A 27,967-nucleotide genomic window follows, 5' to 3' on the forward strand; every position below is an offset into this window, starting at 1 on the left:
CCCGTGGCGGTCTCCTTTTTCTCTACCCAAGAAGGAGGGACGAGGGAGCGTGGGGTCGAGAACGAGCCCCCACGCTGGCACACTCGTTAATTCTCTGCGAGGCCCCGCCCCTGTGCTGGTCCGGCTGGGAGGACCTGACCACCCGGGAGGGCGGGTGCCGCCAGGCCCCGCCCCCTATGCTGATCAGCGCGAGACCCTCGGGCGCACCCGCCACCGCCCCGCGAGCCCCGCCCCTTATGCTAATGAGCGGCCGCCTCTCCCACAAGGCAGCGCGCCGGGCCAACGCGGCCGGCTCCGGAGCCCTTTGTGAGGGTGGCGGGCTGCGCCAGACAGCGGCACCATGAGCGGCTCGGGCGGGGCGTCGACAGCGTCCGTCAGCTCCGCGCCGCCCGCGCAGGAGGAGGGCATGACGTGGTGGTACCGCTGGCTGTGTCGCCTGTCGGGGGTGCTGGGGGCCGTCTGTGAGTACCCGGCCCGGGGGAGGGGTCGGCCTCGCCGCCCACCGCGCATGCGTGTTCGGCCCCGCCCCTCCGGCGCGCCCCCGCGGGGAGGGGCTGGTGGGGCGGGGGGCGGTCTGCGGTGGGTGGGCGCGCGCGGAGCGGACGCCCCGGCGGTTGCCATGGTCCCGGCCCCGCGGCCCGGGCTCCCGCGGGGCCCGCGGCTGGGCTGGCGGCGCTGGGGACATTCCAGGAGGGAACGTGAACTACAGTGGCCGAGTTACTGCCCCCCGCGCCGCATCTGAGCGCCGGGACGGTGCGTGCGGCCTCTGCCCCGGGGGCTTTCCGAGACCTCCCGTGTGTTGCTGGGAGAGCGCAGCACTGCCCGGCCCGGAGGCAGCCTCACCTGTTGGCGCGGGCGGAGGCCCCCTTAACCTTTGGGCCAAGGCTGTTTAAACATGGGCGGGTGGTGCCCGGGCACGAGTAGTCCTCGAGGGAGGGGCGGGCAGTGAGCATCTGGGTCCTCACTGTCCACTCCGAGGCCAGTGCATTCCCTCTGCTGTCGACTCTGCGTCGGCCACCGCTCCTCTCCCCTCCTCATATCCCCGCAGCGCCATCCCGACGCACATCTTGACCTCAAGTTGCACGGAAGCCAGGCTCTTTTGGCACCCCTTCCCCCCGCCCCCCCCCTTCCCCAAAAGAACACCGCTAGGAAGGCCGACCTGCTGCAGGGGTAAAATGAAGCTCATGTGGCCAATACGTGTCTGGTCTGTTCGAATGGTCTGCTGTCCTGTCCTGCGGCCCTCACCTTTGGGAATCACTGGAGTGGGTTTGAACAGTGCCCGCTTGGCACAGAGGGCTGGAGCAGGGCAGATCCTGATCAAGTCGGCCGGAGGGAACACCACCGCTCAGGGTCCCCTGCCTGTCCCACAGTCGTCCCAGGTGGCTGGGTGCTGGAAGGAAGTTCAGGGGTGCAGGGTTAGGCGTGTGCTGTGCAGAAGGGCACACCCTTATCCAGAGGTGATCATGGGACAGGCCCTTCTGCAGATCCCAAAAAGGCCCCTGAGTTCCTGTCACTGCTGTCAGAGCAAGCATCTTTTTGACTTTGTAGGAGAGACTGGCGGCTCAGGATCAGGCTTTAGACAGGATCCTCTCAAGTGTGGCCAGTTGTCTTCCTTGCAGACTAGAGTGGGGGTCCTGTAGGGAGTGAGAGGGGCCAGTGGTGGAGAAAGGAAAGGTTCTGCCTGTGGCCTCTGGGCCCTCACCCTCCCTCTGCCTTGGATTCAGCAGCCCTGCTGGCTCCCGGGTTAACCCTGGTCTCCCATCCCGTTCTGTGCTTCTTAAAGTGAGGTACCTGGGCCGCCCCAGGAGTTCGTGGTGTTGGGGCTACTCCAGAAGCATCAGGAGAAACTTGTGTCGGTTTCACCTGAGTATTTGGGGGGAGGTGATTGTTATGCAAATACCAAATAGGAGATCGCAGGGTGGGGGGCAAGGCAAGAGTTTTAGGGATGCGATGCGGGGCGCCCCGCTGGCTGAGTCAGTAGAGCGTGCGACTCTTGATCTTGGAGCTGTGAGTCCAAGCTCCGCATTGGGTGTAGAGGTTACTTAAAAATAAAATCTTTAAAAAGTTTGAGTGATGAAACAGGAATTCAGATAAGGGCTGTGCTTCTAGCTGGTCACTTTAGGCAGAACGTCCGGATCTCCAAGGGGTGAGACACCCTCCGGCTGGATTGTTAAAGGACTCCTTGCTGCAGCCTTCTTTCTGGGTTGAAACCTAGTCCTCCCCTAAGGTGGGCTGTTGGTAGGACAGTGGGGGCAGGGTCAGAGCTGGAGGAGAAGTACTGACTCAGCAGGGGCATTGTCTTGTGGGCACTCAGGTCTGTGTTCTGTGTCTCCGGGGAACCTTGCTGCCTGGAGGCTGATGGGACGTGTCCAGGCAGAGAGCCGCTAGCAGGCAGAAAGTACCTCGGTCCCTCTAGGAGACCTTGGGACCACGCGAGGGCAGGCCCCCTGCAGTCTGGGTTCACTTGGTCTGGTTTCATCCTCCACCTGCAGCCTGTATAGGGTTACCTGGGAGAACAGCAGGAGAATTCCAGGCCCAGGCAGGGATCAGGTGCCAGGCGAGCTGCTGCAAGTTTAATGAACTGGCTGCTGATCGCTGCCTCGGGGCCCAGCTTCCAGTCCCACCCCAGCTATGGCCCTGGGCAGGGCTTTGCTTCCAGCTGGGAGCCTGTGCCTGGGAACCGCCAGTTCTTGGTGAAGCTGGGCTGCTGGCTGTAGGGAGAAGCGAGGGGAGTGTGACACACCCACCCCTTGGGGTGCGGTTGGGAGCACTGGGCGAGGCTCCACACGTGGGACCCCGGAGAAGCCTCTTTCAGGGCCTGGTGTTTCAGGGGTGGCTGGGCCGGGCTGTGGCACTTGCCCGCACTCGGGGGACAAAACAGGCCTCAAAAAGTGACGAGGACGTCCCCAAGGTTCTTCAGCTGGTGTGCAAGTCACAGCTGGGATTGTGACCTGGTCCCAACTTTTGTTCCCAGAGGGGCAGCGGGCCTCGTCCCAGCAAAATCCAAGCCTCATTCTTGGCGCCAGAGGCTTCTTGTGTGGCCAGCCCTGTGAATGGTGGCACCTGCCTGAGCCTGAGGCCTGAGATCCTCTTCTCTTGTCATGTTCCATGCCTTGCGGCGGGTATTGGTACAGCTGGGGTGCGGAGGCCGGCCCTCCAAGCCCTGGACTGGAGACAGGGTGAGATGCCCGTGCAGCCGGCCGCACCCTTGCCGCGGGGTCTGGGCCGAGCCGCCTCGCCAGGGACCTCGCTTGTCTCAGATGGCAGAGTGCAGTGCTGGGTGTCGGAAGGGGTCTGCCAGGGGTCTTCCCTGGCAGGCTCTGTCCCTTCCTGCCTGCTAATTCCGGCTCCTGTCTGCTTTCAAGCCTGCGCCATCTCGGGCCTCTTCAACTGCGTCACCATCCACCCTCTGAACATCGCGGCCGGCGTGTGGATGATGTGAGTAGCCCCGTGACTGTCCTGCCCCATGGGGCTGGGGGCACGTGGATTTCTGGTCGCCTTGCGGGGGTCTTCACCTCCTTTCCACCGTGCCGTGTTCACTTGTCCCGATTCTCATTAGGGCCAGGCCAGGGGCGACACTCACCCAGGCCTTCACTGGGTTTAGGGCCGGGGTCACAAATGCCTCCCGAGTGTCCACGGAGCGAGACTCTGCAGGCACTGTGTCTGCTACCAGGGGCCTGGCCTGTGGGAGCTCGGGGGCCGTCAGGGCTGCTGGAGGAGGCTTGGTGGAGGCTTGGTGTCTGGTGGGATTGGAGTCAGGTGCTGGGAGCTCCAGGTCGGAGGTGGGCAAGCCAGACGGCACAGGTTAGAGCTGGTGTGGGACCAGGGGCTAGAAGGCCCCAGGTGAGTTCCCTGCCCCCCTCCTGCCTGGGTAGGCCGATCCCGTTGGAAGGGAAGGCGGAGGGGGTGGGGTGAGAATCAGCCAGTGAAACTCTGGCCGTGCCTGAGCCACCTGCGCGTGAGAAGCGGCTGTGCACCAAGCATCGTCGGTGCCCACGTGGGGCTCGGCCTGGGAGGGACACAGAGGCGGACAGGGTGGGACCCTGCCCTCAGGGAACTCAGGCCAGCGGTGAGGCCTGTGGGAGCGGGGCCCGGAGGCCTGTGCTGGCCAGAGGCAGTCCGGAGACCGGCCGGCCTGGATGTGTGTGGGGGGGGAGGTTGGGAGGACTGGCCTGTAGCAGGGGGCGTGTGAGTTGTGCAGAGTCCCTGCTCTGGGCTCAGGTGGGCTCCCGGGGCACCTCAGCTTGGGTTCTGTCCCTGGTAGGTAATGAGGGCACTTTCCTCCGAGGCTTGGGGTGGACGCAGGCTTGCTGTGGCATTCTTTGAGGGCCCGGCGTCTGTGAGCGTGACCCAGCCGTGGAGAACAAAGACTGGAGCAGACACCCTCGGTCTGTCTCCGTGGCTTCGCTGTCCCCAGCCGGAACACAGGAAGGAGGGGCAGGGTACGGGGCTTGCTAGGTGCCCTCCTCCCCGTGTGGGCTTCCCAGGGGTCCGCCCCCAGTGGCTGTTGTGGGCTGATGACCTCCTCCTGGCCGTCCTGATGGGTGAGCCGCTGCCGGGGACAGCTTTCCCCGCGCAGACGACGATGTCGGTGACAGTGGCGGTAACGGGGTGGCCGAGGGGCGGCCGGCTCTCTGCAAAGCGCCCTGAGTGGAGGAACCCCTCCGCGTGCTCACAGCAGAGCTGAGGGGCACCTTCCGAGACAGGAGGGGTGAAGGGAGGGCTCTGGTCCTCGGGTGGGGAGCGGCTCCGCAGAGGCGTTGAGGGGGAGGTGGGGGAGGGGGAGCGGCACTCTGGTGGGCATTGGGGCCCCCCTCCCCGACCCTGTCAGCCCACCAGCCTCTCTCCCCGCCCTCCAGCATGAATGCCTTCATCCTGCTGCTCTGCGAGGCGCCCTTCTGCTGCCAGTTCGTCGAGTTTGCCAACACGGTGGCCGAGAAGGTGGACCGGCTTCGCTCCTGGCAGAAGGCCGTCTTCTACTGCGGGTGCGGGGCCCCCGGGTGGGGCTGGACGGTGCGGGGACTTAACCCTCCGGGGCCCCCGACCCGGGTTCCCAGAGCTCAGGGACCTGAAGGGCAGGCGATGGCTAGCGGGCCGGGCTGGGGGGGGACCTCTCGGGGAGGGCGAGGCTGCGATGGCTTCGTGCAGAGTCCTCCTGTGACGGTGGGCGTGGCGTGTGACCTTGCGTCTGGGGGGTGAGCCCACAGCCGTGGCCGTCCGCACTTCCGCAGGGAGAATGCGTGCCCTGCAGCCTGTACGGGCTAGAGAAAAGTGAGCGGGGCCCGGACCTCTGGCCCGGGGTTTGAGAGTTGTTCAATCGGCCCTGGTAGGCCCCGCGATGTGCTTCTGTGCAGCCTTGCACGAGGGGTCCATCCCGACGCCCCGGCACGAAGGCAGGTCGCAGAACAGAAAATATTACCTGCCAGTGGGCTTCCCTTGATTTTCCTGGTTCTAACCACAGATTCGCTGTGGGGCATTGTCCACCTGAGTCATGAGGTTGAACGAATTTCAGGGTGCGTCCCATGCACGGAAGCTTCTAGAACAGTGCTGGTGCACAGGAGGCCCTTCGTGGCTTCTGACAGCAATGGCAATGGTTACCATGATTTAGGTTATGTTTAGCAATAAATGCGGTGATCTTGGGGCACCTGGGGGGCTCAGTCAGTTAAGCGTCCTACTCTTGATTTTCACTCAGGTCATGATCTCATGGTTTTGTGAGTTCAAGCCCCACATCGGGTTCTGTGCTGACAGCTCAGAGCCTGCTTGGGGTTCTCTCTCTGTCTCTCTGTCTCTCTCTCTCTCTCTCTCTCTCTGCCCCTCCCCTCCTCTCAAAATAAGTAAACTTTAAAAAAAATAATAAAAATAAATGTGGAGTTCTTTGTTCCAGGGTTTTTTTCCCTTTGTGGAGGCCAGTTGCTTTGACAGCAGGAGATGTGCGTTCCATTCTAGAGCCGCTTCCTACTGGGTCTAAACCACAGAGGAATAGAGGTTCACAAAAAACTATCTGCCATCATGCCCCTTGCCTTGATCTGTATTTTAAAAATACTAACAGTAATAGACATTTACTAAAAATAACTTGGAAAATATTAAAGCTTTACTGCTTGGAACATTTTGGTATGTTTCTGTCCATTAAAAAACTTTGTTTTTAATAGTTTTTTTTTTTTTAAGTTATTTATTTTGAGAGAGAGAGTGAGAGAGAGAGAGAGGGAGAGAGAGAATCCCAAGCAGGTTGTACACTGTCAGTGCAGAGGCCAGTGTGGGGCCCGATGCCACAGACCGTGAGATCATGACCTGGACTGAAATCGAGAGTCAGATGCTCAACCGACTGAGCCACCCAGGCACCCCTGCAGGTTTTGTAAACTTGTTTCTTACACAGTATGACCGTTAGAAGTAAATTTGTGTCCTGCTCGTTTTCACTTAATACCGTGACGTAAACATTTTCAGGGTCACCGGTACAGACTTCATAAGATTACTTTTACTGACAGGAATATTTATTCCACTGCCTGTGTCTTGCTTTCTTCCTCTGTAAACAGTGGTGCAGATTAAATCAAACCACAGCAAACAGCGATGAGCAAAACTTTTCCTGTGGTGCTTTCCCTAGGATATATCTCTCCTTGGGCATGGAATTGTCAGGCTGTAGGTTAGTCATTGGAAAGATTTCAAGATGTGACTGACTTGCTTTCCCAAGAGGCGATCAGGGTTTCTGCCTCCTCTCCACCCCGCTGGTGCTGCCCATCTCGTGTCTGACAAGAATTGAGCTGTTTTTCTGAACGTTTTTACTAATTGCATTTTCTCTCCTGAAAATGTTCTCGTCTACTTCTTACCTACTGGCGTCTCAATGTTTTACTTAGCAAGTTATGTGTTTCCTATAGTGAAGATTTCTTAACCCTTTGTTCTACTTCTCAGACATCTTTCCAGCCATTTCCCTTTAATTTTGTTGACAGAAGGTTTCCCCCTTGGTCTTTTTCTTTCTTTCTAATTCCCATTATTCTTTTACTACTGAAAGATTTTATAAGCACAGCAAAACCTCACGATCGCACGTCCCGCCTGAGTAGAGAGGCAGGCGGACTTGCGGCGGCCCATCCGGCCGGCGGCCCAGTGTTCACCTTAGCGTGCGGGGTGTGCGTGGGCAGGTGCGGCTGCTGGGCCAGACGGCTTCGCCCAGGGAAGCGACGGGACAGAGCGCCGGTCCTCCAGCTGCGGTATCTCCCTGGCCTAGTTAATCCACTGCCACCGGGGTCTGGAAATCCCAGCCGGAATCGAGAGTCAGCCCATGGACACTGGAGCCAGAGGGGACACCTGCCGCCAGGGGGCGCCCAACCGTGGCGGGGACCAGAGGGAAACCCCTTGCCTTGTGCGGTTCACGCTCTGGGATCTCTCTTGTTGAGATAAGGCTGGTTTCACTGCACCACGAAGAGCTGACCTTTACCTGGTGCTGATGCTGTTCCAGGCACTGTGTGTGGAGTTCACACGGGAGGAGTTCAGGAGCTTGGCCCGTCACAAAGCCGCTAGGGAGGAACTGACAGGAGATTTTCGGGCCGGCCTGTTCCCTGAAGGGGTGGGTGGATGACCCCAGCGCTGTTTTCCTCTGTGTACCACAGACCCTTCCAGAGGTCTGATGAAGGCTTGGGTCCTCGCCTCAGAAAGCACACGGAACTTCGCAGACAAGCGCACGGGTGTCTAAGGACTTTTTGAAGCCTGGCCGTGACCCTGTGTCTGGACTGGTTTCTGGGGACCCTTCCTGCACCTGGCTCTCTGGGAGGGGGGGCCTGGGTTAGTCTGGGGAGCCTGGAAGTCATATGGCAGCCGCAGGGCAGGGGTACCGCCTTGACCTGGGCTTCTCTCCTAGGATGGCCGTCGTCCCCATCGTCATCAGCCTGACCCTGACCACGCTGCTGGGGAACGCCATCGCCTTCGCCACTGGGGTGCTGTACGGACTCTCGGCTCTGGGCAAAAAGTGCGTTTGCCTCTCCCAGCCCCTGGGAGGGATCTTCACATCCTACCTCCTGTAGTCTTCTCAGTGCGGAGGGTCCAGGAGGGGCCCCTGGTGTCCGTTTGTGGGAACGGGCGCGGCAGTTGTCAGTGACTCTCATCAGTGTCCCCAGGGTGTTTGCCGCTCACGGGAATGAGAGCAGGAGGGTTCGTGGCCTTCCCGGTGGCCTGGCTGTGCCTCGCCCCAGCCGACAGTGGGGATGGCAGGTCTGTGGTTCGGCAGAGCCTCTTCCCGTCCAGCGCCCACGCCTGGCGTCCCAGTCAGTTGCCGCCCTCTGCTTCAGAGCCCGGGCTGCAACTCTGAATCCAAGATCCCGGGCAGCCTGTGCCTCTCTTAGAGACGGCCATCCTAGCAGCAGGGTCTCTGGGAACACCTGCTGTCCCTGCAGCTGAAGCCTCGGTCACAGGCCAGGAATATGCTGGTGGGTGGGAGGACTGGGCGTCCTGTGACACTGACTCGCTGTCTCCCCAGGGGCGACGCGATCTCCTATGCCAGGATCCAGCAGCAGAAGCAGCAGGCTGATGAGGAGAAGCTCACGGACACCCTGGAGGGAGAGCTGTGAGGCAGGTCAGGTGACCCGCTCCTTCCTGCTCGCCCCTGGGACTCTGTGGGAGCACGGCCTGCAGGGATGAGGCCTGGAGCGTTGACCCTGGAGAACAGCCTGGAAGAGGAGCCTTTGCCTCGCTCCTGTCAGCCCCCTTACACCTGTCCCTACACCTGGAATCCTCTTCTGTCTTCCCTCTCTCCAGATCTGTGTCTCCTGCCCCGGGCCTTGGCCAGCAGCAAGGAGACTGGCGGTGGCAGCAGGCGGGCAGCGTGGGCCTCGGGGTGACCCAGGCCGCAGGACTGGAGGCAGAGCGGAGCCCGCAGTGGCTGCGCACGGGCGGCCCGCCCGGCCCCGCCCCTCGCAGCTGGCCCGGCTCCGCTGGAAGCAGGCTGCGGGGTGGGTGTCCGGACTCACGCCGCTCGCAGGGCCGCAGGGCCAGGAGGAGCTTCCTGGGGGATGCCGGTCCGGGCCTGAGCTGGGAGGCACGGCAACCTGGGCAGGGGTGGGGTGAGCCTCCCGTGGCTCTCCCTCGGGGCAGGGCAGCGTGCTGCTGCCCCCGGCCTCGTCCCGCCGCCCAGGCCCCTCCCCACCGCTCTGCCCTCCGCGGGAGCCCACGGCAGTCCCGGGATGCTCCTCGAGTGCCCAGAGTAGCGGCTGGCTGGCTGGCTAGGGAGCGCCCCTTCCCCAGTTCCCGGGAACCTCGGACACTCTGGGACACTTGTCATGGGTCCTCCCCCACGGTCCCCAGGGGCCCGGTGCCAAGGAAGCGCGGAGGGCAGGCTCTCCCCTGCCCCGTGGGGCTGCTCGTCCACCTGTCTGTGTGCCCCTGCCGTGTCGGCCATGGCCAGAGCCCAGGCAGCGGGGCCGAGCTCCACCCACCTCCGTATTCCTGCTGGCCTGCCCCCTACTCTGGTCTCTGGGGAGCTGGGCAGGGGCCAGAGCCGCCTCCACCACCGCGAGCTGTGCGCACCGGGTGCCTGGCCCGTGTGGGGGGCCTGAGGAAGCCGCCCTGGCGGGGATGCGCACTGTCACCCCGGCCTCCCTCCATCCACTGTTCCTGGTGTCCCCTGTGTGTTTCTCCCTCGGCCCGCTGCCTGCCCCGCCAGCCCGCTCGGTGCCCAGCTGCCAGGCGTGTCTGGTGGGGCCTGGCTGAGCCTGGGCGGTGCTGGGAGGAATGGGCTGGTGTGGAAAAGGCTCGGTCTGGGGCCCAGCTCCCACTCGTCCTTCTCCCAGGGCCCCCGGCTGGGCCCTGCTCAGAACCCTGAGCTCGGGCCCAGCCCCCCTTTGTTGAAACCACCCCTAGAGCTGTGTCCAGATCCTTGCTTCCCAGAGGGAGCCCCCCTCCCTGGGGCTTGTTAGCGTTCCTCGCAGGAGCAGCACTCACTGTCCCGGGGGACGCGCACAGGGATCCTGGTCTGCGGCAGCCCCCGGCAGCCTTCCAGCGGGCCCGACCAGGCCGAGCCCCGGGGGGGGCGCGGGCCCTGCGGTGTGGCCAGCGGGTGGGACACGTGCCTTCAGGGGTCCTCTGGGACCACCTTTCTGAAGCCAGCGCAGGGTTCAAAGGGCTGTGGGCTCCGGGCCTCTCCAGGCGGGCGGGAGTGTGTGTGTGTGCGCGTGTGTGTGTCTGCTGTGTGTGCCGTGGACAAGACCGTCTACCTCCCAGGAGGGGCAAGGGCCCTGCCCGCCCCTCTTGGCTCATTCTTTCTTATCTGGGAAGTGGGACGCGGGGGTCACTTCTGCCCAGCCCTCCTGCCCCTGCTGCAGGGGCCTCGCTGGCGGGGGTCTCCCTGCTGCAGGAGGGGAAGGGCTGGCTGTGTGTCCCGGAAGGTTGCACCTCCGTTCTGTCAGCAGGTCTGTTGGGGGGGGGGGGGGGTGGTGGTGGTGGTGGTGGGTGGGCCCTGGAGGCAGGTGCAGAGGTGGGAGGGCCCTCTGACCCCTCAGTCACAGGCAAGAATGGACATGCTACGTGCCCGAGGTTCCCAGTGAGTGCAGCCGAGCAGTCCCGCAGCCGGGGATCCTGTCCCCTGCCCGTGTGGGCTGCCGCCCGCAGGGAACATCTGTCTGTCTGGGTGGCAGAAGGGGCTGGGCTGCCAGGGCCCACTCCTGCCTCAGTGGGTCTGGACTCTGCCTTCTTGGGGTCCTCGTTCACCCTCCATGTTTAACTTGTTTGAGCAATAAAGCCTGGCCGTGGTCTGAATGCTCGCTCGCGCACTCTGCCTGCTCCTTTCTCCCTCTGATACCGTAAGTACGGGGGCCGGGATCGCTGGTCCTGGGACTAACTGCCATTTTATCGAGGACCTTCTGTGCTGCTGGCCCTGTCCCAGGTCTGCTGGCAGCATCTCAGACAGGCAAGTGGCTTGTCGGGGTCACGCAGCCAGGAAGGTCCGGAGCCTGTGGGATGGGGCCGTCGCGTGGCCAGGCTGTCCCTCCCAGGCTGCCTTGCCCCTTCTCTCTGCCTCCCTGTGACCCCACAAAGCGGGCTTTGCCTGGGGCATTAGGCCATGGTAGCCTTGGCTGAGAGTTTGGGTCTGGCCGAGCCTGGCTGCTGCGTGGGCTCCCCCACCTACAACAGACCCCGTTCCCTTCCACGCCAGGGCCCAGAGCCTGATTTATTTTTACAAACGGGGTGAACATGGTTTACAGACAGGGGCACTTAAGAGCCCTGTTCCCAGAGATCGGGTGGGTATAGGAGGAAGGTCTGTATTGGGCTTTGTGCCCTGGCCTGGGAGTCCAGAATGTTCTCTGTGGCATCCACAGCTTTCAGAAGTGCAGATCTGTCTTCCTCCCTGTGGTTAGGACGCTCAAGTGATCAGAACAAAATGGCACGACGACGTCCTTGTGTGGACCTGTCCACTGCCCCTTGCCCTGCCTGGCTCTGTCCTCATTGCAGCCCTGTGTGGGGGAATCCTCTGAGCCTGAGTAAGCGCCAAGGCCCTGGGGTCACCCAGCAGGGCCTGGTCCTGGACCTCGGGCTGTGTACTCCTCCTGCTCAGCCCCGGCTTCGTCCTGGACCCCGGGCCATGTACTCCCCTGCGGCCCATGGCTGTCTCCTCTGCCAGCAGGTCTTGGCCGACGAGCGTGCGGCACGGCTGAGCTGGGGCCCAGGCTGGGGCCCGGCCTGCCCAGAGCCAGAAGCGCACTCGGGGGGCGGGGGGGGGGGGCCTGTCGTGCTTCTGTCTGGTCCTGGGCTCTGTCTGATGGCATGTTGCTGTCGCCCCCTGGGCTTGGGGTTCAGGCTTGTGGCCAGCACAGAGGCCCGGCATCCCGTGCTTGGCCCCTCCCAGGTGGGGACCCTGACCTAGTGCAGGAAGGACCTCCTCCCAGTGCGGAAGAAGGACTCGATCTGCTCCAACGACCGGCCCTTGGTCTCAGGCACGCAGCAGCCGGTGAACAGCAGGTTGACCAAGCAGATGACAGCAAAGAAGAAGAAAGGCACCTGGAGGCCAGAGGCATTCTGGGGACATGGAGGGAATGCCTGGTCACACGGGGGCTCCCAGCACGCCCCTGCTTATCCCAGCAGGCCTCTCTGGGCTCCACAGCCTCCCGCAGGAACTGCAAATGCTTTAGCCATTCCCCCCAAGTCCCGCCCCCCAGGCCCTCAGGTCTGGGGCGGCCTCCCCGTGGTGCCGGGCCCCGAGGACTTCCTCCACTTGAGGGCAGCAGCCTGCCCGGGCCTGGACCTGGGGCCCGGACCTCTGATCTCAGCCTCGGCTCAGACCGCTCCCCCCCCCCCCCCCCCCCCGCCCACCTCTCTCCCTCGCGGCCCGGTGCTGCCACCACAGCCTGGCTGGGAGCGCACTCCACACGCCCCCCTGCCTTGCCCCAAGCTCGTCCGTGCCTCTCTGCTGGGGCTGTGCTCGCTCTGGGTTCCCCCGACCCTGCCCTGACCCACTGGCTCCACCAGGGTAGGCACCGGCCGAGCTGCCCGGGGAGGGGTTTGAACCAAGTGTGTGTGTGTGTGTGTGTGTGTGTGTGTGGCATGGGGGAAGCGGGCACCGAGCCGGATGTGGGCTGACCAGCAGAGATCCATGCTGAGAGACCCAAACTGCCATGTGGACAAGTGCGGCCTTCTGGGCTTGGTCGCCCCGGCCCGGGAGGACGTGTGTGGCACTTAGAGGCCGTGCCATTGAAGCCCTGAGCTCAGCCCCCGGCACTCACCACCACCAGCAGGAAGGACTTGGTGAGGGCGAAGGCGGTGAGCCAGCTGACCAGCACGCAGAGCCCCGAGGCCACCCCGCGGGCTTGCAGGGGCAGGATCTCAGACATTAGGAGCCAGGTGATGGGCCCCCAGCCCATGGCGTAGCCTGCCGACACAGGGGACATGGGGCCTCTTCTGCCTCCACTGAGCTGCCGAGACCCCTCCCCAACCACCCCGACAGACCAGGACAGCGGTGCCCTGCCCGTGCCCTAGCACGTCCCCCACACCTAAGCCCCAGACAGCCCCTCTCTAGCTGGCCCTCCCGGCCCCCCCCCCCCCCCCCCCCCCGCCCATCCTGGTAGGGTCACTGCCACACCTACCCATGATGAAGAGCATGGTGGCCACCAGGGGCACCAGGGTAAGGTAGCTGGTGGGTGCGGCCAGGGGCTGCTCCGTGCCCCCCAAGGGCACACTCTCGAGCTCCACGGTGCTGTTGGGAGTCGGAGGCTTTGGACCGAGGTGGACATACAGCCCCAGCGTCAGGTTGGCAGCAAACATGATGGTGGCTGTGGACAGACCGGTGGCCCTCGGAGGGGCCGGGACTGTCTGGGCCCGGTGCTTCCTCAGCACCCTGCACCCCGTGCGGCCCATTTCTCATCCAGGCCGCCGTCGTGGCCCGTCTGCGACCGGACACTTCCTGCAGAGCTCTGACCCTGCCCGCGTGTGAGCTGCTGTCACACCCACCGTGTGGCTCACGACTGGCTCGTTTGCTCACCTAAGCCCCGGCAGGTCTTTCTGGAGCAGCTCGTGGCTGCCAGGCCCTGTGCTGGGCGCTGGTGGGGGCAGGGCCAGCAGGGCAGGTCTGACCCAGCCATCCCCCCCCCCCCCTTCGCCCCGGGGCTCCCAGTCACGGGGGGCGGGGGGGGGGCCGGCACACGATCGGCCGCTGCGGGAGGAGTGGGCCAGTGCAGGGGCCAGGCCGGTGCTCACCTGAGACAAAGAGCAGGACCTTGCGGCCAGCCAGGTCCATGGTGAGGGCGGCAATCAGCACGGAGAAGAGCCTCACGGCCCCCACGATGGCTGCATCATCCTTCGGGGGCTGCAGGGAGGGAGCCACCGGGGGCTGAGGGACCCCGGCCTGCTGCTCCTGTCCCACCCGTCCCGCACACGGCGCTGCAGGGCGCTCAGACGCCAAGCCGTGGCCACACCTCCTTCGGAGCGTTGGGCCGCCCGGCACGTACCATGTGCCGGGCACTTCCTCTGCTCACCCGGCCGGGCCCCCTCAGCCGGGGCGCACGCAACTGCCGCCCCCGCCCCCGCCCCCGAGCCCAGCAGAGAGTCCGGGCATCACGGTGACTCGTGGGACTGCACTGTCACTAATCTCTAAATCTCATCTCCCTTTGAGCCCAGGACGGGCCGACGGAGGCCCCCTCTCTGCTATCTCCTTTCTACAGAGGCGGAAGCTGAGGTCTGCAGGGGCGTGGCAGATGCTCTGAACCTGGGGGTCCACGGGCCCCCCCCCCCCCAGGGCTCTCTCTGCGTTTCTATACAGCGGGTTCCTCTGCGATCCCGTCTGGCTTAAGACACGTGAGGTTACTCGCAAACGTTCTTCCGAGAACAGGTGCAGGGCACAACAACAGCGGAGAGACCCCGGCGGGCTCCACACGGCGCATGCGCCCCGACCCGAGGTGCGGAGCAGGTGCTGGGTAAGGGACGGCCCGCGGGGACACGGGGGGCAGAGCTGGGGCGGGGAGGGGCCCGGGTCTCACCAGCAGGACGGCGGTGCTTTCGAAGATGGGCTGCAGGTAGACAAGGATGGGCGTGATGCCCGTCAGCTGCTGCAGGAAGCGCATCAGCAAGGCGATGGCGATGGGCCGGTACACGTGGGGGCTCCGGGCCTCGGCCCACGACACGCGGGTGCTCTGCCAACGTGAAGCTGCTCCTGAGGCGGCTGCGCCCGCCCCTCCGGCAGGCCCCACCCTGCCCTGGACTCCCTTCTCCCTTCCTCCAGGAAAAGACCCTGGGCACCGAGGCCACAGACCCCCGCCCGCCCCCCTCCCCCCAACCCCAGGCTCTTGGGGGAGCGGGTGGGACAAGGCAGATGTTCGCTGGTCAGCACCTCTGGGTGCCCGGGCATCGGCAGCGCGGAGCACGTGCTCTGGGTCGTGGCAACGCCTCCCCTTCCCCTCGTTCTCGGAGGTGGGATCCGCCGTCTCCCCCCACCCCCTCCCCCTGGACGAGCCGCCAAGTCTCGGGCCCAGTGGCCGGCTGCACCACCCAGGGCCTCGCACCCACCCTCCCGCACCTGTCTCTGGACGTTGTCCTGGATCTGCGAGAACTCCCAGCGGATGTCGGTGTCGGCCCCGCGCAGCCAGGCCAGCGCCCGCAGCGCCTCCGAGTCCCTGCCCCGCGACAGCAGGAAGCGGGGGGAGTTGGGCATGAAGCTGAGCAACAGGGTCATGACGAGCACAGGCCCTTCCCCGGCCACAGCCAGCCAGCGCCACGGCAGCAGGAGGCCTGGAGGTGACGACGGGGTGAGCGGCCGGCGTCCAGGCTACACGTCCAGTCCCCTCCTATCGATGCCTCTGAGCGACCTGCTCTGTCCTCAAGCGCTAGTCCCAGGGCCGTCTCCTACGGGAAGCCTACCCTGCTTGCCTCAGGCCTCCGCGGTCTAAACCAGGAGGGGCTACAGGGATGGCTTGGCCTGAAGGAGGTTCTCGGAGTGTCTCAAGGGCCACGGCGGGGTGACGGCGGGGGTAGACGGAGCAGGCAAGGCCCCGGGCTACTATCTCCGAACCCCCACCCCACCTCAACCGGATGTACCCTGCTCTCTTTTCCGTATGGGCTTCCCATGTGACCAGAGAGAGGCAGAGCGTTGCCTAGAGGTACACAGCCCAGTGCCGGCTGCGCAAGTATCTTGTCCCCCAGCTCGGGGTTTGCTCTGGGGCACATTCGCTGCCTTTCCACCCACGGCTGCTCAGCAGCGGCGCCCTGTTACCCGCCCGCCTGCACACGGGAGGTGCTCATCGCTCATCTGGACAATACTTGCCAAGGGCGTAGAGGGACAGTGACCCGAATACTGCCATGAGCTGGGGCGTGGCCCCCAGGGCCCCACGAACACCCGGGGGAGCAATCTCAGACACGTACACCTGCAAGACACATCGGGCCGCACGGCCTCTGGTGAGAGTTTAGGCTCCGGGGCCCGGCCCGAGACGGGAGAGGTGGCCCATGTGAACCTCGGGAGCTGAGAAGCGGGGGCTTCAGGTGGGGTTCTTATCCTGACCGGGGCTCAGTCCGTTTCCCCGTCAAGTGGGCAGAGGCACTCGGCTCTGAAAATGGGTGGCCTGAGGTTGGGAACTGGAGCAGACTCTGGTTCCGCCCCCGCCCCCGGGCACCTCTGCCCCCTTCTGGGCTCGCCTGGGCCCGACATGGAGCGTGGGGAGCTGTGGGAGGAGTCCGAGGGACGGCTCGGGGCAGACACTTCCCCTTCCCCCCTTGCTTCGTGCAGATTTTCTCCAATTGAGCAATGTGCCCGACTGTCAGGAAATGGGGTAGGAACTATGGGGAGTCCAGAGTGAGGTCAGCTAGGGCCCGATTTCCCTGAAATGGGTTGCCCTGGTGGAGGTAAGCTGAGGCTCCCTGGCAAACACAACCCCCACTGACCAGATGGCTCGAGGGTCAGGAGGCTTTAGCTACACGGGGGCCAACTCGGTGCCGAGGCAGTGAGGGGCGGTCCTGGCCTTACCGGGATGCAGGCAGCTGTGAGCCCCCCGGCGAAGCCTGTCATTGTCCTCCCCAGCAGCAGCATCCAGAAGCCGTGGGCGCCTGCCATGAGTGCGTAGCCAGCTGCCGAGGGTACGGCTGAGAACATGATGCTGAGCTTCCGGCCCAGGAGGTCATTGAGGACCATGGCACTGAGGCCCCCAGCCGCCGCGCCCAAGGTGAAAACAGACTGCAGGAAAGGAGTGCACGGCAGACGTGTGTGGGCACCCCGCACTCCCGCCCCACCCCCCATCAGAGCCTAGAGGCAGCTGCTTTTCCAGGCTGACCGTGGGATGCTGGGGTGCAGGACTCAGGCCCTGAATGGTAGTGAGCCTCCCATCTCCAGGCGTGTACAAGCGGCATGTGCATAGCCATTTCTTAAGAGGTGCCACCGTAGGGAGGCCTGCTCTGCAGAGGATGTGGGGCCGTGTGGCCGTGTGTCCATGGTGTTTCTGCTCAGCTGAACGCTTAAAAGTCTGATACTAGAGTATAGCAGACGGGAGTATTCTATGACCTAAAGCCCCTGGCATTTTTAGACTTGGGGATTCTTGGATTCCCTGTGGAGTGGAGTGAGTAGGATCCGGTCAGTGACTTGGGCACATTGCTTGGTCTATATGAGCCTCAGTTTTGTTAGCTGTTTTATGGGGGGGGGGGCAGGAGTACCCACGCTTAGGGTTGGCCCCGGGAGTTAACCAGCTCTCACGTAAAGTATCCAGAACACCCCTGGCGCATACTAAGTGCTCGGCACACAATGGGTATTATCTTAGCTCCTATGTTGTCATTGTACATGTGAGGCTGCTAAGATTGTGATTCTGGAATTCTGGGACTCTTGGGGCCTCTGCTCTTCCCTTCCACTCGCCCACACTCTGTCCTGGGACCCCCCTCGCCCCAGCTGGCACCTCTTTCCATCGGCATCTGATGCCCTGTCCCCCATCATCCAGAGAGGCGTCTGCTCTGCTGTGACAGCCCGGCTGTGGGTGGCGGGGGCAGTCTGGGGAGCCCTCAACCCCCCAGGGGTGAGACCTGGAGGGGCACCTCCCCACTTGTTCCTTCCCACACCTTCTCCTTCAGCTCTCACTTCCTCCTTCTATTTCAGAGCCATCATCTGGCCTCACTCACCCACTGCCCCTCCTGTGGCCCAGCGTGATTGGGGTGGATGGGGGAGGGGGAAGACCAGGGCCCTAGAGGGGGCCCCACGCCTGAGATTTTGGGCGTCCCTGGCTTCGTGGGTCCCTGCTCACTCTGCCCTGCCCACCTCCAGCTCAGAGCATGGCTCTTACCCCAAACCAGGATGCCTGGGTTTTGGTCAGCCTCAGGTCTGGGTCCAAGGACAGCTCCAGAGCAGGGATGACAGGGGACGTGTAGACCAGGGCGTACCCAAAGCTGAAATTGCCCAGCACGGCGGCAAAGGTAGCCAGGAACACCCTCTTGTTCTGTGGGGCCCTGGTGGGGGGGGGGTGGGCAGAACGATGAGGTCTTTGAGTTCCTCCTCCCCCAACTGCTGAACAATGGCTGCCCACTCGGGCTGTGAGGGCAGCGCTTGGCGAGGGCTGGCTCCAGGGCCAGACTGCCAGCTCCCGGAGCCTGAGTGTCATCTCGTTTGGAGAATTCCCCAGGACGGTCCCCAAAGCCCATCCCCGTGGCTGAGACACGGGTGAAGGAGCACTCTTCTCTAGAAGAGGAGGCTTGGTTTCTGCCGCCAGCTTTGCCACTGAAGCTTGCCGTGTGACCTTAGGCAAGCCCCTCGCCCTCTCTGGCTTTCACTCACCCTATCTGAGGCAGTTGGGGGCTGGGCCCAGTCCGAGGGGGGGTGGGGGGGGCAGCTCCTTAAATAAAACGAGGGTGTCTGGGGGCAGGAGGGGACCAGATGGAGCCTTGGTGGACACTCATGGAAGGTCAGAGAAGGCCCAAGGCGGAAGCCAGCCCCCGCCCGCAGCCCCCGTGCCCAGCGACTCTCACCCGACTCGCGTCCTCTCCCCCGGCGACGGGGACGACTTCTCAGGGAAGGTGTCATAGTCCGGGCCCTCGGCCCCCAGCAGCGGCTCCTGCATGGCCGGCCCCTCCTGGCGGTGTCCGTGCCGCCGCCGAGTGGCCGGGTGCTGGGGGACAGCTCCGGCCGGGAGGCGCGTCGGGCCGCAGCGGCGCCGAGCATCCGGCCCGGGCCGCAGCCCCGCCCCTCGGCCGCCATTGGCTGCCAGGCGGCCCTGCGGAGCGGGCGCGGGCCAATGGGGCAGCCGCGAGCCGTGCGGATGCTCGGGTGCCGGGGCTGGGCGCGGGCGCGGTGCGGGGCCCGGCCGGGCTTTCCCGGGGCGCGGACCCGGGGACGGGGCGGGGTGCGGGGCCCGGCCGGGCTTTCCCGGGGCCGGAGCCCGGGGGCGGGGCGGGTGCCGGGGGCAGGGCTCCGTTGGGGCTTTCCGGCGGCGCGGCCCTGGGGGCGGGGCGCGGACTGGGGCGCGGAGCTCTGGCCGGGGGCGTGGGGGCGTGGCTGGGCTTCAAATGGGCGTCACCCGTGCCTCGTGAGCCCCCGAGGACCCCCTGGGCTGGCCCTGAGGATGGGCACCCCGCGCCCAAGGAGGAGACTCGACAGCCTTGCGGGGCCTGGAGGCAGAGCCCCTGCGGATTCGTCCGTGTGCACATGTGCGGGGACTGCGGCCCACCCTCGGGTCCGGCTCCCGTGGCTCCTACAGGCCGGAGGAACCGAGCCCCGAGGGGCGCAGCGACTCGCCAAGGTCACAGGGAGAACCCTGGTCTCCAGCGAAGGCAGGACTCTGACCCTGCTACCTCGCGTCCTGAGTCACCGCTGGCCCTGCTTCCTCCCCTCCAGGGACGAGGTGCATTCGGGCTGAACCGCATCCCCGACAGCCAGTGTGTGTGTGTGTGTGTGTGTGTGTGTGTGACCTAGAGAAGAGAGGGTGGTGGCTCCGGCGGCAGAGACTTGCATTTTCCCCGTTTCTGGTCTTTTTTGATTGCAGGAATAAACGGCTTGTTGAGAATCATCCAGGTAATAAGATAAAATTACAAGATAAGAAAAGCAGAAACTGAATATCCCAGGAAGCTCACCCTCCAACAACAGCACAGTCACTGGGGCCCGCTGCTCCCTGTGGGCTTTTTCCGGGAGGGGCTGGATCCCACCCCCTCCTGCTGCCCGGCCGGGCCCCGTGTTATGTTTGAACTGATCCTTTGTTGTTGAACATTTAGGTTATTTCCAAGTTCTAGCTATTATAACAGTGAGTTGTTTGAAAAAGGTGTTATATAGGGGTGCCTGGGCTGCTCAGTCAGTTAAGGGTAGGACTCGACTGCGGCTCAGGTCTCCATCTCACATTCGGGTTGTGGCATCGAGCTGTGTCTGCTTGAGATTCTCTCCGCCTCTCTTGTGCTCGCGCACAAATGCTTGCTCTCTCTCAAAAATAAACAGATAAACGTTAAAAGAAAAAAAGGTACAATTCCCTTTTACTATGGAAATCCAACTAGTAGACCCACAGGAAAAACAGGCTCCGGAAAGCCCCATCCATCACCCTGCTGGCATTTCCGTGTCTTTCCCCACCTGCGTCTAATCTTCACATTTTCCCATTATTTTCGTTGTGTGTCTATACAACTGTGTGACCACTTTACGTATTTTAAGCCTTTTATTGCCGTAAAGGACATAGGCTTTGGATCCAGCACCCAATAAATGGTGACTCATCGCTGGTGTTGCACAAGCCTTGTAACCGTATTTTACCAATTGAGATATAACCCGAGTTTGTTCAGGAATCTTCTGTCATGGGCATTAAGGCTATTTCAAACATGTTTGCTTTTAAAATTAGTGATTCAATGACCATCTTTGTCTTTAAAGGATGATTTCCTCCACCAAGGATGTTTCTCTGGTCCTCGGACCTCTTTTAACTACCATCTCCCTCACTGGGTCACTTGGGCCTTCTCTCTTGCCACCTGGGCCTGCCCTAGATGGGATGCTTGGGGACCTGGCCTCTGGGACGGGGTGGGGCTCTCCTCCTCCCCCCCCCCCCCGCCCCCCTTCCCGTGCCTGGCACGGCGCAGGCACATAGGGGTGCCAAGAGGTCCCTGCTCAATTTCCTGAGCCCCTTCCAGCCCCCTCAGGGAGTTGTCCGCTCAGAAGAAGCAGAGAGCACTTGTCTGGGGGTGGGAGCACCCATTCTGCTTCCCCTCTCTGGCCCAGACACACCCACAGCAGGGGCCGGTCCCTCATTTCCCCGCCCCCCATCTCCAACCCCTCCCCGAGGGAGGCCCCAAGGAGGGTGGGTTCTTTCGAAGAAGGTTCCCTAGTTGATCCAATCAAGCTGCCACTGGTTGCTGCCTGCACTGGAGAACGTGGCCGGTCCTGGGTGTGGGAGCCGCCTCCTGCCCTGGCCAGAAGGTAAACGTCCTGCAGAGCTGCCTGGGGTGGGGAGGGGCTGGGTGGAGACCACCTCCGACTCCTGGGCTGTCTCCATCCCTGGCCGATCCTGGGTGCTGGAGCTTAGCAAACCAGTTCATGCACAGTCTGCCCCTGTGCAGACGAGGAGCCTGAGGTCCAAGAGGACCCAGGATGCTGTGACTGCCTCTGCCAACCTCTGGGGCTTCTCGGGAACCCTGCTCCAGGGAGGTGCTTCCTTCTCTGAACCTGGGTTTTCTCAACTGTAAAACGGATGTAATCTGGTGCCCACCGCCCCAGCCACTGTGTGGGCAGAGGGCAGCTGGCAGGCCTTGATGGGGCTTCTCCTGCAGTTTGACAAAGTTCCCCCCAGATGAGTCCTAGGCTTCTAAGTGCCCAAGAAACCAGCAGAGCTGCATTCCAGATCCCCTGGCACAAGGGCAAAGGTCTCGGGGGCTGTGGTGCCGAACCTGACTTTCCAGCCCCAGTCGTCTCAAGAGAGAAGGTAAGGGGGGGGGGGGGCGGGAGGAGATGCCAATAACCCAGGCGCTACTGTCTCATCTGGTCCCTGTCCTCCCTGGTGGCCTTTGGCATCCCGGTTTTACAGTGGAGAAAACTGAGGCTCAGGGAGTCACTGCCCAGGGTCACCTCGGGGACCTCTGGTCACCTGCTATGTCTGGAGGGCCTCCCAGAGGAGAGGGATGGGACGGCCAGGCAGAGAGTGGGACGCTTCCCAGAGGAATTCCTGTCCCTCAGGTCCCCCTTCCCACAGATGGGCCGGCCAGGGCCCCCCAGAGAGAAGGTCGCTGACACCCAGCTGTCTGGTGCCCCTGCCGCCCTCCACCATGCCCTTGGAGATGCCATCCTTGGTCCCGAGGACTCGGACCTGGTGCCCTCTGTGACCCTGGCCGCAGCCCTGGTCCTGGTGTTCCTCCTGCTCTTGGCCTGGCTGGTGTAACACAGGCCCCTCTGAGTCTGCTGCTGCTGTGGCCTCCGAGGCAGAGGGTGGGGTATCTGTTGGCCGGGCTGGGCAGGAGTCAGGAGTGGAGCTCCAGGAGCAGATCCAGGGATGGGGCTGGAGGGTGGGGGTCTGCAGAGGTGGGGAGTTGAGGGTAAGAGTGGGGGGAAAACTTGTGGCCTCTGTCTATGGCAGCCCCCGTGGGACCCCCAGGAGGACCCCAAGGCCCCCCCCCACTGGAGAGCGGGAACCCAGGGGAGCCCTAGTCTCTGCTTTCCAACGTCACTGCTGGAGGCTCACCCCTCCAGATGGCCGCAGGTGGTGGGCTAAGAGCCTGGGGCCCCAGAAAGTGCTGCAGCAGATGGGGCTCAAATCCACCTCATCCAGGTTTGCCGCAGGGCTGGAGTCCCCATCTTTGCACGACCATCCGGGTGCTGCAAATAAAGCCAGGTGATCCCTGGGAATTTGTGGAACGAAATCAAAGGGAGTCCAGAAATGAGCGTTCCAGCCCGGGCTCTGTCCACGAAGGGTTGTGCCGGTCCATGTGGTCTTGGCCCGCCACCTGCTGGCTGAAGTGAGAATTGCACCATCTGCTGTGCGATCCCTTTGGGGGTTCCTCAGGGCAGAGGAGGTGAGGGTATTTTATTCTTCAAACTGGAAAAACATTTGAGATTATGGATTAAGCACAAGTCCTGTTACTTAGAGAGAGCTTCTTTTACTATTTGCTATTTATCTTCGTTCCTTTCATTTCTGTATCTATAATTTTACCCCAAAAATATCCTCAGGAAGGGGGAGGAGGGGGTGGGAGAGAATTGTGTACATCGGGGGGGCAGTGGTGATGGGTCACACTGCCCAGGGTCACTGGAGTCTTGCTGCGCCATGGTGGCCCCGTCCTGGACCTTGACAAAGGAAGGCACGCGTTGCTGAGGATGGGAGGGGCGTGGGACCTTCAGGTTAGGACCGGGAGGCACCAGGACCCCTCTGTCCTCATTGAACAAATACTTATCAAGACACCATGTGCCAGACACGGGAAGGTGGACGGGGCGGGGGCGCCCAGAGAGCTCGGGGCTGGCCCTCCCCGGGGAAGGGAAGGCCTCTGGGGCGAGCCCCAACCACAGACTTCCTCCCCGGGGGTGACGTTTCTTTTCCCTGCTCCTCTGGCTTCTCAGAGTCAAAGCACGCACCTGTGTGTCCAGGCTGGTGTGCCGGGAGCGGCAGATGCCCTCTGTCCCCCACCGCTGCGTGGATTCAGCCCAGTGGAGAGGGCAGGTGGGGAGTGAGTGGGGGCTCTGGGGGCCTCAGAGACTTCCCGGGTGGAGGGGTGTGGAGGTGGATCCTGGAGGTCTGGAGGGGCTTCTTGAAAAAGTGGGGGTGGGCACTTCAGCTGGGGGTGAGGGAGCCGAGGCCTGGGGGCTGGACAGTAGCCTTCCTGACCTGTCAGCAGCACCTCGGGGCGGCTCTCGGGAGCTCTGCTTGTCAGCTGACCCCCCACCTGCTACCGGGGTCGGGAGGCCTGACCGCCGGCACAGTGACTTTGAGACTGCCCTCCTTTGTCCCACTTCACTTCCTGTCCTGCAGGCCCAGCGTGTGGCAGGGGCAGGGCTCTGCTGGGGCCACAAACTCCGGGAACTGCACCTGCGAGGAGGATCCCGTTCAGGGACCGGTTTTATAAATGCCGTGGGTTCCACTTGGGGTTTTTCCTGCCCCGGCTCCTGCCTCCCGCCCACCCTCCCCCCCCCCCCCCCCACCGACTTCCAGGGATACCGGGGCAGCCAGATGCCTGAGGTGAAGAAAGTATATGCTTCGGGTGGGTTGCCCATCGCCAAGGGTGACACGATGGGCCTGGGGCCTGGGGTGGGGCTGGCCGACCGCTCCTGAGCAGGCTGTCAGCGTCGCTGGGGGCGGGCAGCCTACCTGTGTAGGTGTGCGCCTGTGTGCTTAGTCCCCGTGGCCTCCCTGCAGGAGCGTGTGCAGTAGCGAGGTGGGCGTCCTTCCGCCCAGCCTGGTGGAGGGCCGCTGGGGGTCTGCAGGGCGAGGGGGTGAGTGGCCCGTCGAGGCTCCAGGTGGGGGTCTCCCCTGCTGCTGTTGGAGAGAGCGTGTGGGAGACGGGCCGCTCTCCGCTCTCCGGCCGGGCGTCCTTGGGGGGGGTCACGCAGCCCGCGAGGGCCGGGGGGCCGGGGGGGCGGGGGGGGGGGTGACGCCACTGTCTCTGTTCTTTTCTGCCCCTTCCTAAAAGGTCCTCCAGCTGTCCTTGCAGTTAGGTGACCGAGTGAATCAGTTCTGGCCCAGAGGGGTAGGTGAGAGTGTCCAGGGAGGGTCACGTTTCCTGAGTAGAGAGGTTTGGGGGCCTGGCCGGGCCCCCTGTGAGAGGTGGAGGCTCCGGGTCACAGGGAACCGGGCAGCGGCCGGGGACCCAGCGTGGCCATGGGGCCTGGGACCCCGACCACTGCCCTCCTGCCTCGTGTCCTCCGTGAGGTGACAACACAAGAGCCAGTGGGGACTGTGGGTGACGGGCGGTGGGGGGGAGGGGAGCCGGGACAGAGGGGCACGCAGACGGCAGGTGAGCAGATGGGCCTCCTTCTTCATAACTCCGGCAGCCAGTCCTGGGGGCCAGGCCCCAGAGAGCCACGCCGAAGACCTGGCCGGACACTCCTGGTGGATATTCTCGGGGACCCTCTCGGGGTGCCGGCCAACCCACACTATCAGGTACGTCCTGCTCCGGGCTTGATAGGGGACAGGAAAAGGCCAGGGCGAGGCCCTCCCCGCCCCGCTGGCTAACCCCCTGCTCAGGGCACTGCTGTGACCCCCACCCACTCCGGCCTCGGGGGCCTGGCAGGGTGCCCAGACGGCCTGGGGCTGAGTCCTTGCTGGGCAGATCTGGTGAACCACTCCCCTCCATGAGCCTCTATTTCTCGTGTACATGGGGACAGCGGGGAGGTCCGCACAGGCAGGTGCAGGCGGAGCCCCAAGCTGGACGCCCGGGGTCCTGGATGGGCGCTCGTCACCTGGCCCGTCTGTTGTCAGCCCTCATGTGGCAGGCGGGGACCCGAGGCCTGCGGGAGAGAAGGCGGCTGCCTGGGAGATGGACACGGTCTGATCTGAGCAGCTGAGGTGAGCTCCCTCCCTGCCTGGTGCCAGGAGGGGTCAGCGCAGGTCCCCCACCCCGGCCAGACGCCCTGGGGTTCATGTCCCCTGCCGGCCTCAGCCAGCGCCGTCTCTGGGGACGCAGCCGGCCAGCACACGGCCGCCTTGCTTGCTCAAGCATGACGTTACATTTGGTCGCACGGTGGGACTCTTCCTGGCTCGCCGTGTGTAGGTGACAGTCTGGCTCTGTCCTTCCTGGCCGTCCCCGTGTCTCTCTAGTTTATCTTCGGCCCCTGTGCTGCCGCGTGGACGTCCCGCCAAAAGCAACGACTGAATTTTGAGTCGTGTTTTGCTGATGGTTTTGAAGACGTAGAATACGTTCGATCGGGAGACCCGAGGGCATCCCAGGGGTGGGCAGTGGGGACCTGGGAGCTGAGCTGCGGCCAGGCCCCCCGGGGGTGGACGTTTGGGGGTGCCTGGCGAGCTGGGGGAGGGCTGGGGTGAGTGAGACTTTATTTACAGCTGTCACTTTTGGTGCTTTTGGAACGCCATCCTGTGCAAGTTCAGCGGTGGGGGTTGGGGGGGGGGGCTTCTTTTCCTGTTTCGCAGGAGAGGAAAAGGCTTTTTACAAAGTGACCCTACTTCCTGCTTGACAGGCTGGCTTGGTCCCGGCCCACTCATACCCCAAAGCTTCTCGAATACGAGGCGGGCAGTGGGATCCATATCCGCCCTGCCCTGAGGGAGCTCCTGGTCCACTCGGGGAGTGAAAGTCCACCAAACTGCGGGGTGGACAGGGGCAGGACAGACGGACGGATGGACGGAAGTGCACCTGGGCTACGCGGCACACGGGGGCAGGCTCAGGTCCCCAGCTTGGGGACCAGGCATGCCTCCTGACCATGAGGTGATACCCGAGCTCAGTGCTTAGAAACACGTGGGGCCAGCCAGATGGGGAGGCCGTGGGGAGGGAGGTCCTTCTGAGGGCCCCAGGGTGGGAAGTGACTTGGTCCCGGGTTGGAGGAGGCTGTGACCGGCAGGTGTGGCTACAGCATGAGCCCGAGCGGGGTGCCAAGGGACAGCAGTCAGGCTTGGAGGGTGGGGGTCCGGCCTCGGACGCTCAGACCTGGCCTGTGCGCAGTGATGCTCGTAGATGCCGCATGTGTGCCCGTGTGAGGATCTTATGTCCCTGTGGCTACACGGCCACAGCTCGTCCTGTCGCCCTGGACGGCCACATGTATTTGGACCTACGGCTGCAATTTCAGGGGAAGAAGCAGCTAGGGTGCCCGCCCTCACCCACCCCTGACCTTTGAAGGCTTCGTCTCGGGTGTACCCAGAATGTCTGTGTATTTGCAGAGCTTGGCTCGCAGCAACTCTGTGACCCAGGAGAGCAGCAGAGGCCTGGGGTCTCACGGGCTTTCCTCTGTGGGAGACGACAGATTAGCTGCCCAAGCAAGTGGCTCTTCTGCGAAGCCGGACTCCTTCTTGCCGGTAACGATGGGATCTGCTTTTGCAGGCCTGGAGGATGAATACCCAGTTCCCGCTGCCCCTAAAGGGACTGGCTGGTGGGCTTGGACAAAATGGGGGATTCGGACCTTCTGGGGCATGGTGGCGAGGGAAGGGACTACCGGTTGAGGGGGTCAGGCCCCCCCCCCCCCCCCCCGCCATCCAGAACGTTCACATCGTCCCCAGGAGCAGCCGGGCTGCAGGTGGGGCTGAGAGTGGGCAGGGGGGCTCAGGGATCCTGCCCCCTGGCTGGGACATGGAACCCGGCTTCCGTGTGTCCAGGGGGCGGGGAGCCACATTACACTTGAGTGTTCCAGTGGGGGGGGGGGGGCAAGGATGCCCGCTCCTGCCTCGCCGTCTTCCATTTCACAGACTCGTACTTGTCAGGATAAAGGTTGAGTGCCCTCCGGACCCCTGTTTCTGAGAAACTGCCCGCTCCCGCCTTGGCCATGTCTCTTCCTTCTTTTCAAAGCTCAGACATAATGCCTCGGGGCCAAGAGCTCCGAGCATGCGGGCTGGCCCCTGAAAGGCAGGCGGGTGGCCCCCAAACCTGGGTGGAGCCAGCCCCGCGCCTCTCTCCGGGCAGCTCCCAGATGCTGGCAGACGGAGTCCCTGGGCGGCTCGGAGGCCACGCCCCCACCCACGACAGCCCTAGTAGAAGTGAGGAGGCTGGCTGACGGCTGAGCATCCCCAGGAGGACCCGGCACTTTCTCTGATGGACCCCGAAGACCTCGTGCTCCCCCCTCGGGGAGGGCAGGCCGGGTTTGGCCCGGTTAGAACTGCCCGCAGCTTCTGCGACAGGTTGAGGGCAGCGGCCTTGCTGTGCGTGGCCTCCTGATGCTCGGCCCTCCCCCCACCCCAGGTCGGCCAGCCTGATCTGTAAACTTGAGGACCCGGAACACCCCCCCCCCCCCTTCCTGCCTCTGGGAAGCTGAGCTGGCCTTTCCTTGGGTGGGAGGGCGCTGCAATCCTGGTGGCCGCTGGGGGAGCAGCGGCCTGGCCTGGGGGAAGGGCTCCCGGGCCGGCCACAGACTGGGGGCGCAGTCCTGCCACACCGGGCCCCCTCCTTGAGCTCCTGTCCACCCCGTCTCGGCCGGGGCTGACCTGCCTGTGCGGGATGTGATGGCTCGGGAAAGAACACTGGGCCCCAGAGCTCGGAAGGTGTTAGAGACAGAGACAGCGAGGCGGTCGGGGGCGGGTCTGGTCCTGCCGAGATGGACGTGGGTGCCCACACGGAACCGCGGTGGCCAGACCGTGGGCTCTGCAGGTTTCGGTCCTGCCCTGTCACTTTCCAGCTGGCCCTGACCGTGGGCAGGCGCCTGCCTCCCCCCACACGTCTGGTGCCTCAGCTGGGTGGTACTCTCACCCCCCACTCGGGGGGCGTCGGAGAGGATCGAATGGGTTCACACAGGGAGCGCGAACCTTGAGCCACAGCCCGTGGAGGTGTCTGCAGGGGAGGGTGTCTCAGATTCCAGGGGAGTCAGATGGCCTTTTTACTCATCTGCACATGTGAATTTGTCTACAACACACGTGAATGGCGGGGGCCATTTTTGAAAAGGTTAAACGGTTGCTTTGCACAAACTAGAATCGTCACCCGTGTGTTGCCTACGTGGTAAAAA

The 27,967-nt window shown here is 63.6% G+C and overlaps 3 protein-coding genes across 7 annotated transcripts; 2 read left to right on the forward strand and 1 right to left on the reverse strand.

The window, feature by feature from the left end:
* Positions 1–252: 252 nt before the first annotated feature.
* CACFD1 (calcium channel flower domain containing 1) lies at positions 253–10,734 on the forward strand. Its single transcript, XM_058693604.1, has 5 exons — positions 253–461; positions 3,366–3,438; positions 4,860–4,985; positions 7,847–7,954; positions 8,462–10,734. Exons 1-5 carry the CDS (start codon positions 341–343, stop codon positions 8,550–8,552), a joined length of 519 nt encoding a protein of 172 aa, XP_058549587.1. The 5' UTR covers positions 253–340; the 3' UTR covers positions 8,553–10,734.
* Positions 10,735–11,115: 381 nt separating this feature from the next.
* SLC2A6 (solute carrier family 2 member 6) lies at positions 11,116–18,563 on the reverse strand. Of its 3 annotated transcripts, XR_009251306.1 has the most exons (11): positions 18,397–18,563; positions 17,718–17,880; positions 16,421–16,627; positions 15,725–15,824; positions 14,981–15,192; positions 14,445–14,597; positions 13,666–13,774; positions 13,056–13,241; positions 12,696–12,841; positions 11,550–11,991; positions 11,116–11,503 (listed from the first exon to the last, which is right to left on the reverse strand). XR_009251306.1 is itself a non-coding variant. In XM_058693602.1 (10 exons), exons 1-10 carry the CDS (start codon positions 18,486–18,488, stop codon positions 11,836–11,838), a joined length of 1,524 nt encoding a protein of 507 aa, XP_058549585.1. In that variant the 5' UTR covers positions 18,489–18,563; the 3' UTR covers positions 11,116–11,835. The 3 variants fall into 3 exon arrangements, 2 of the variants coding, with proteins under 2 accessions (XP_058549585.1, XP_058549586.1); XM_058693602.1 differs by having other exon boundaries at positions 11,116–11,991; XM_058693603.1 differs by lacking the exon at positions 17,718–17,880 and having other exon boundaries at positions 11,116–11,991; positions 18,397–18,504.
* Positions 18,564–20,754: 2,191 nt separating this feature from the next.
* On the forward strand, positions 20,755–25,246 carry LOC131490816 (uncharacterized). Of its 3 annotated transcripts, XM_058693281.1 has the most exons (5): positions 20,755–21,311; positions 21,563–23,441; positions 24,001–24,057; positions 24,362–24,470; positions 24,789–25,246. In XM_058693281.1, exons 2-5 carry the CDS (start codon positions 22,983–22,985, stop codon positions 24,872–24,874), a joined length of 711 nt encoding a protein of 236 aa, XP_058549264.1. In that variant the 5' UTR covers positions 20,755–21,311; positions 21,563–22,982; the 3' UTR covers positions 24,875–25,246. The 3 variants fall into 3 exon arrangements, with proteins under 3 accessions (XP_058549264.1, XP_058549262.1, XP_058549263.1); XM_058693279.1 differs by having other exon boundaries at positions 24,362–25,246; XM_058693280.1 differs by having other exon boundaries at positions 21,579–23,441; positions 24,362–25,246.
* Positions 25,247–27,967: the final 2,721 nt, after the last annotated feature.

The sequence above is a fragment of the Neofelis nebulosa genome, chromosome 12 (assembly GCF_028018385.1).
Source record: "Neofelis nebulosa isolate mNeoNeb1 chromosome 12, mNeoNeb1.pri, whole genome shotgun sequence".
Classification (NCBI taxonomy): Eukaryota; Metazoa; Chordata; class Mammalia; order Carnivora; family Felidae; genus Neofelis; species Neofelis nebulosa.

Coding starts and splice junctions, on each gene's coding strand:
- CACFD1 (XM_058693604.1), top strand. CDS start 341: ATGAGCGGCTCGGGCGGGGCGTCGACAGCGTCCGTCAGCTCCGCGCCG. Junction 3,439..4,859: donor GCGGCCGGCGTGTGGATGAT/GTGAGTAGCCCC, acceptor CCCGCCCTCCAG/CATGAATGCCTTCATCCTGC. Junction 7,955..8,461: donor CTCTCGGCTCTGGGCAAAAA/GTGCGTTTGCCT, acceptor CTGTCTCCCCAG/GGGCGACGCGATCTCCTATG.
- SLC2A6 (XM_058693602.1), bottom strand. CDS start 18,488: ATGCAGGAGCCGCTGCTGGGGGCCGAGGGCCCGGACTATGACACCTTC. Junction 15,193..15,724: donor ACTGTCCCTCTACGCCCTTG/GCAAGTATTGTC, acceptor CGTCACCTCCAG/GCCTCCTGCTGCCGTGGCGC. Junction 13,775..14,444: donor AAAGCACCGCCGTCCTGCTG/GTGAGACCCGGG, acceptor CCCTCCCTGCAG/CCCCCGAAGGATGATGCAGC.
- LOC131490816 (XM_058693279.1), top strand. CDS start 22,983: ATGCCCTCTGTCCCCCACCGCTGCGTGGATTCAGCCCAGTGGAGAGGG. Junction 23,442..24,000: donor GGACCGGTTTTATAAATGCC/GTGGGTTCCACT, acceptor CCTTCCTAAAAG/GTCCTCCAGCTGTCCTTGCA. Junction 24,058..24,361: donor ATCAGTTCTGGCCCAGAGGG/GTAGGTGAGAGT, acceptor TAACTCCGGCAG/CCAGTCCTGGGGGCCAGGCC.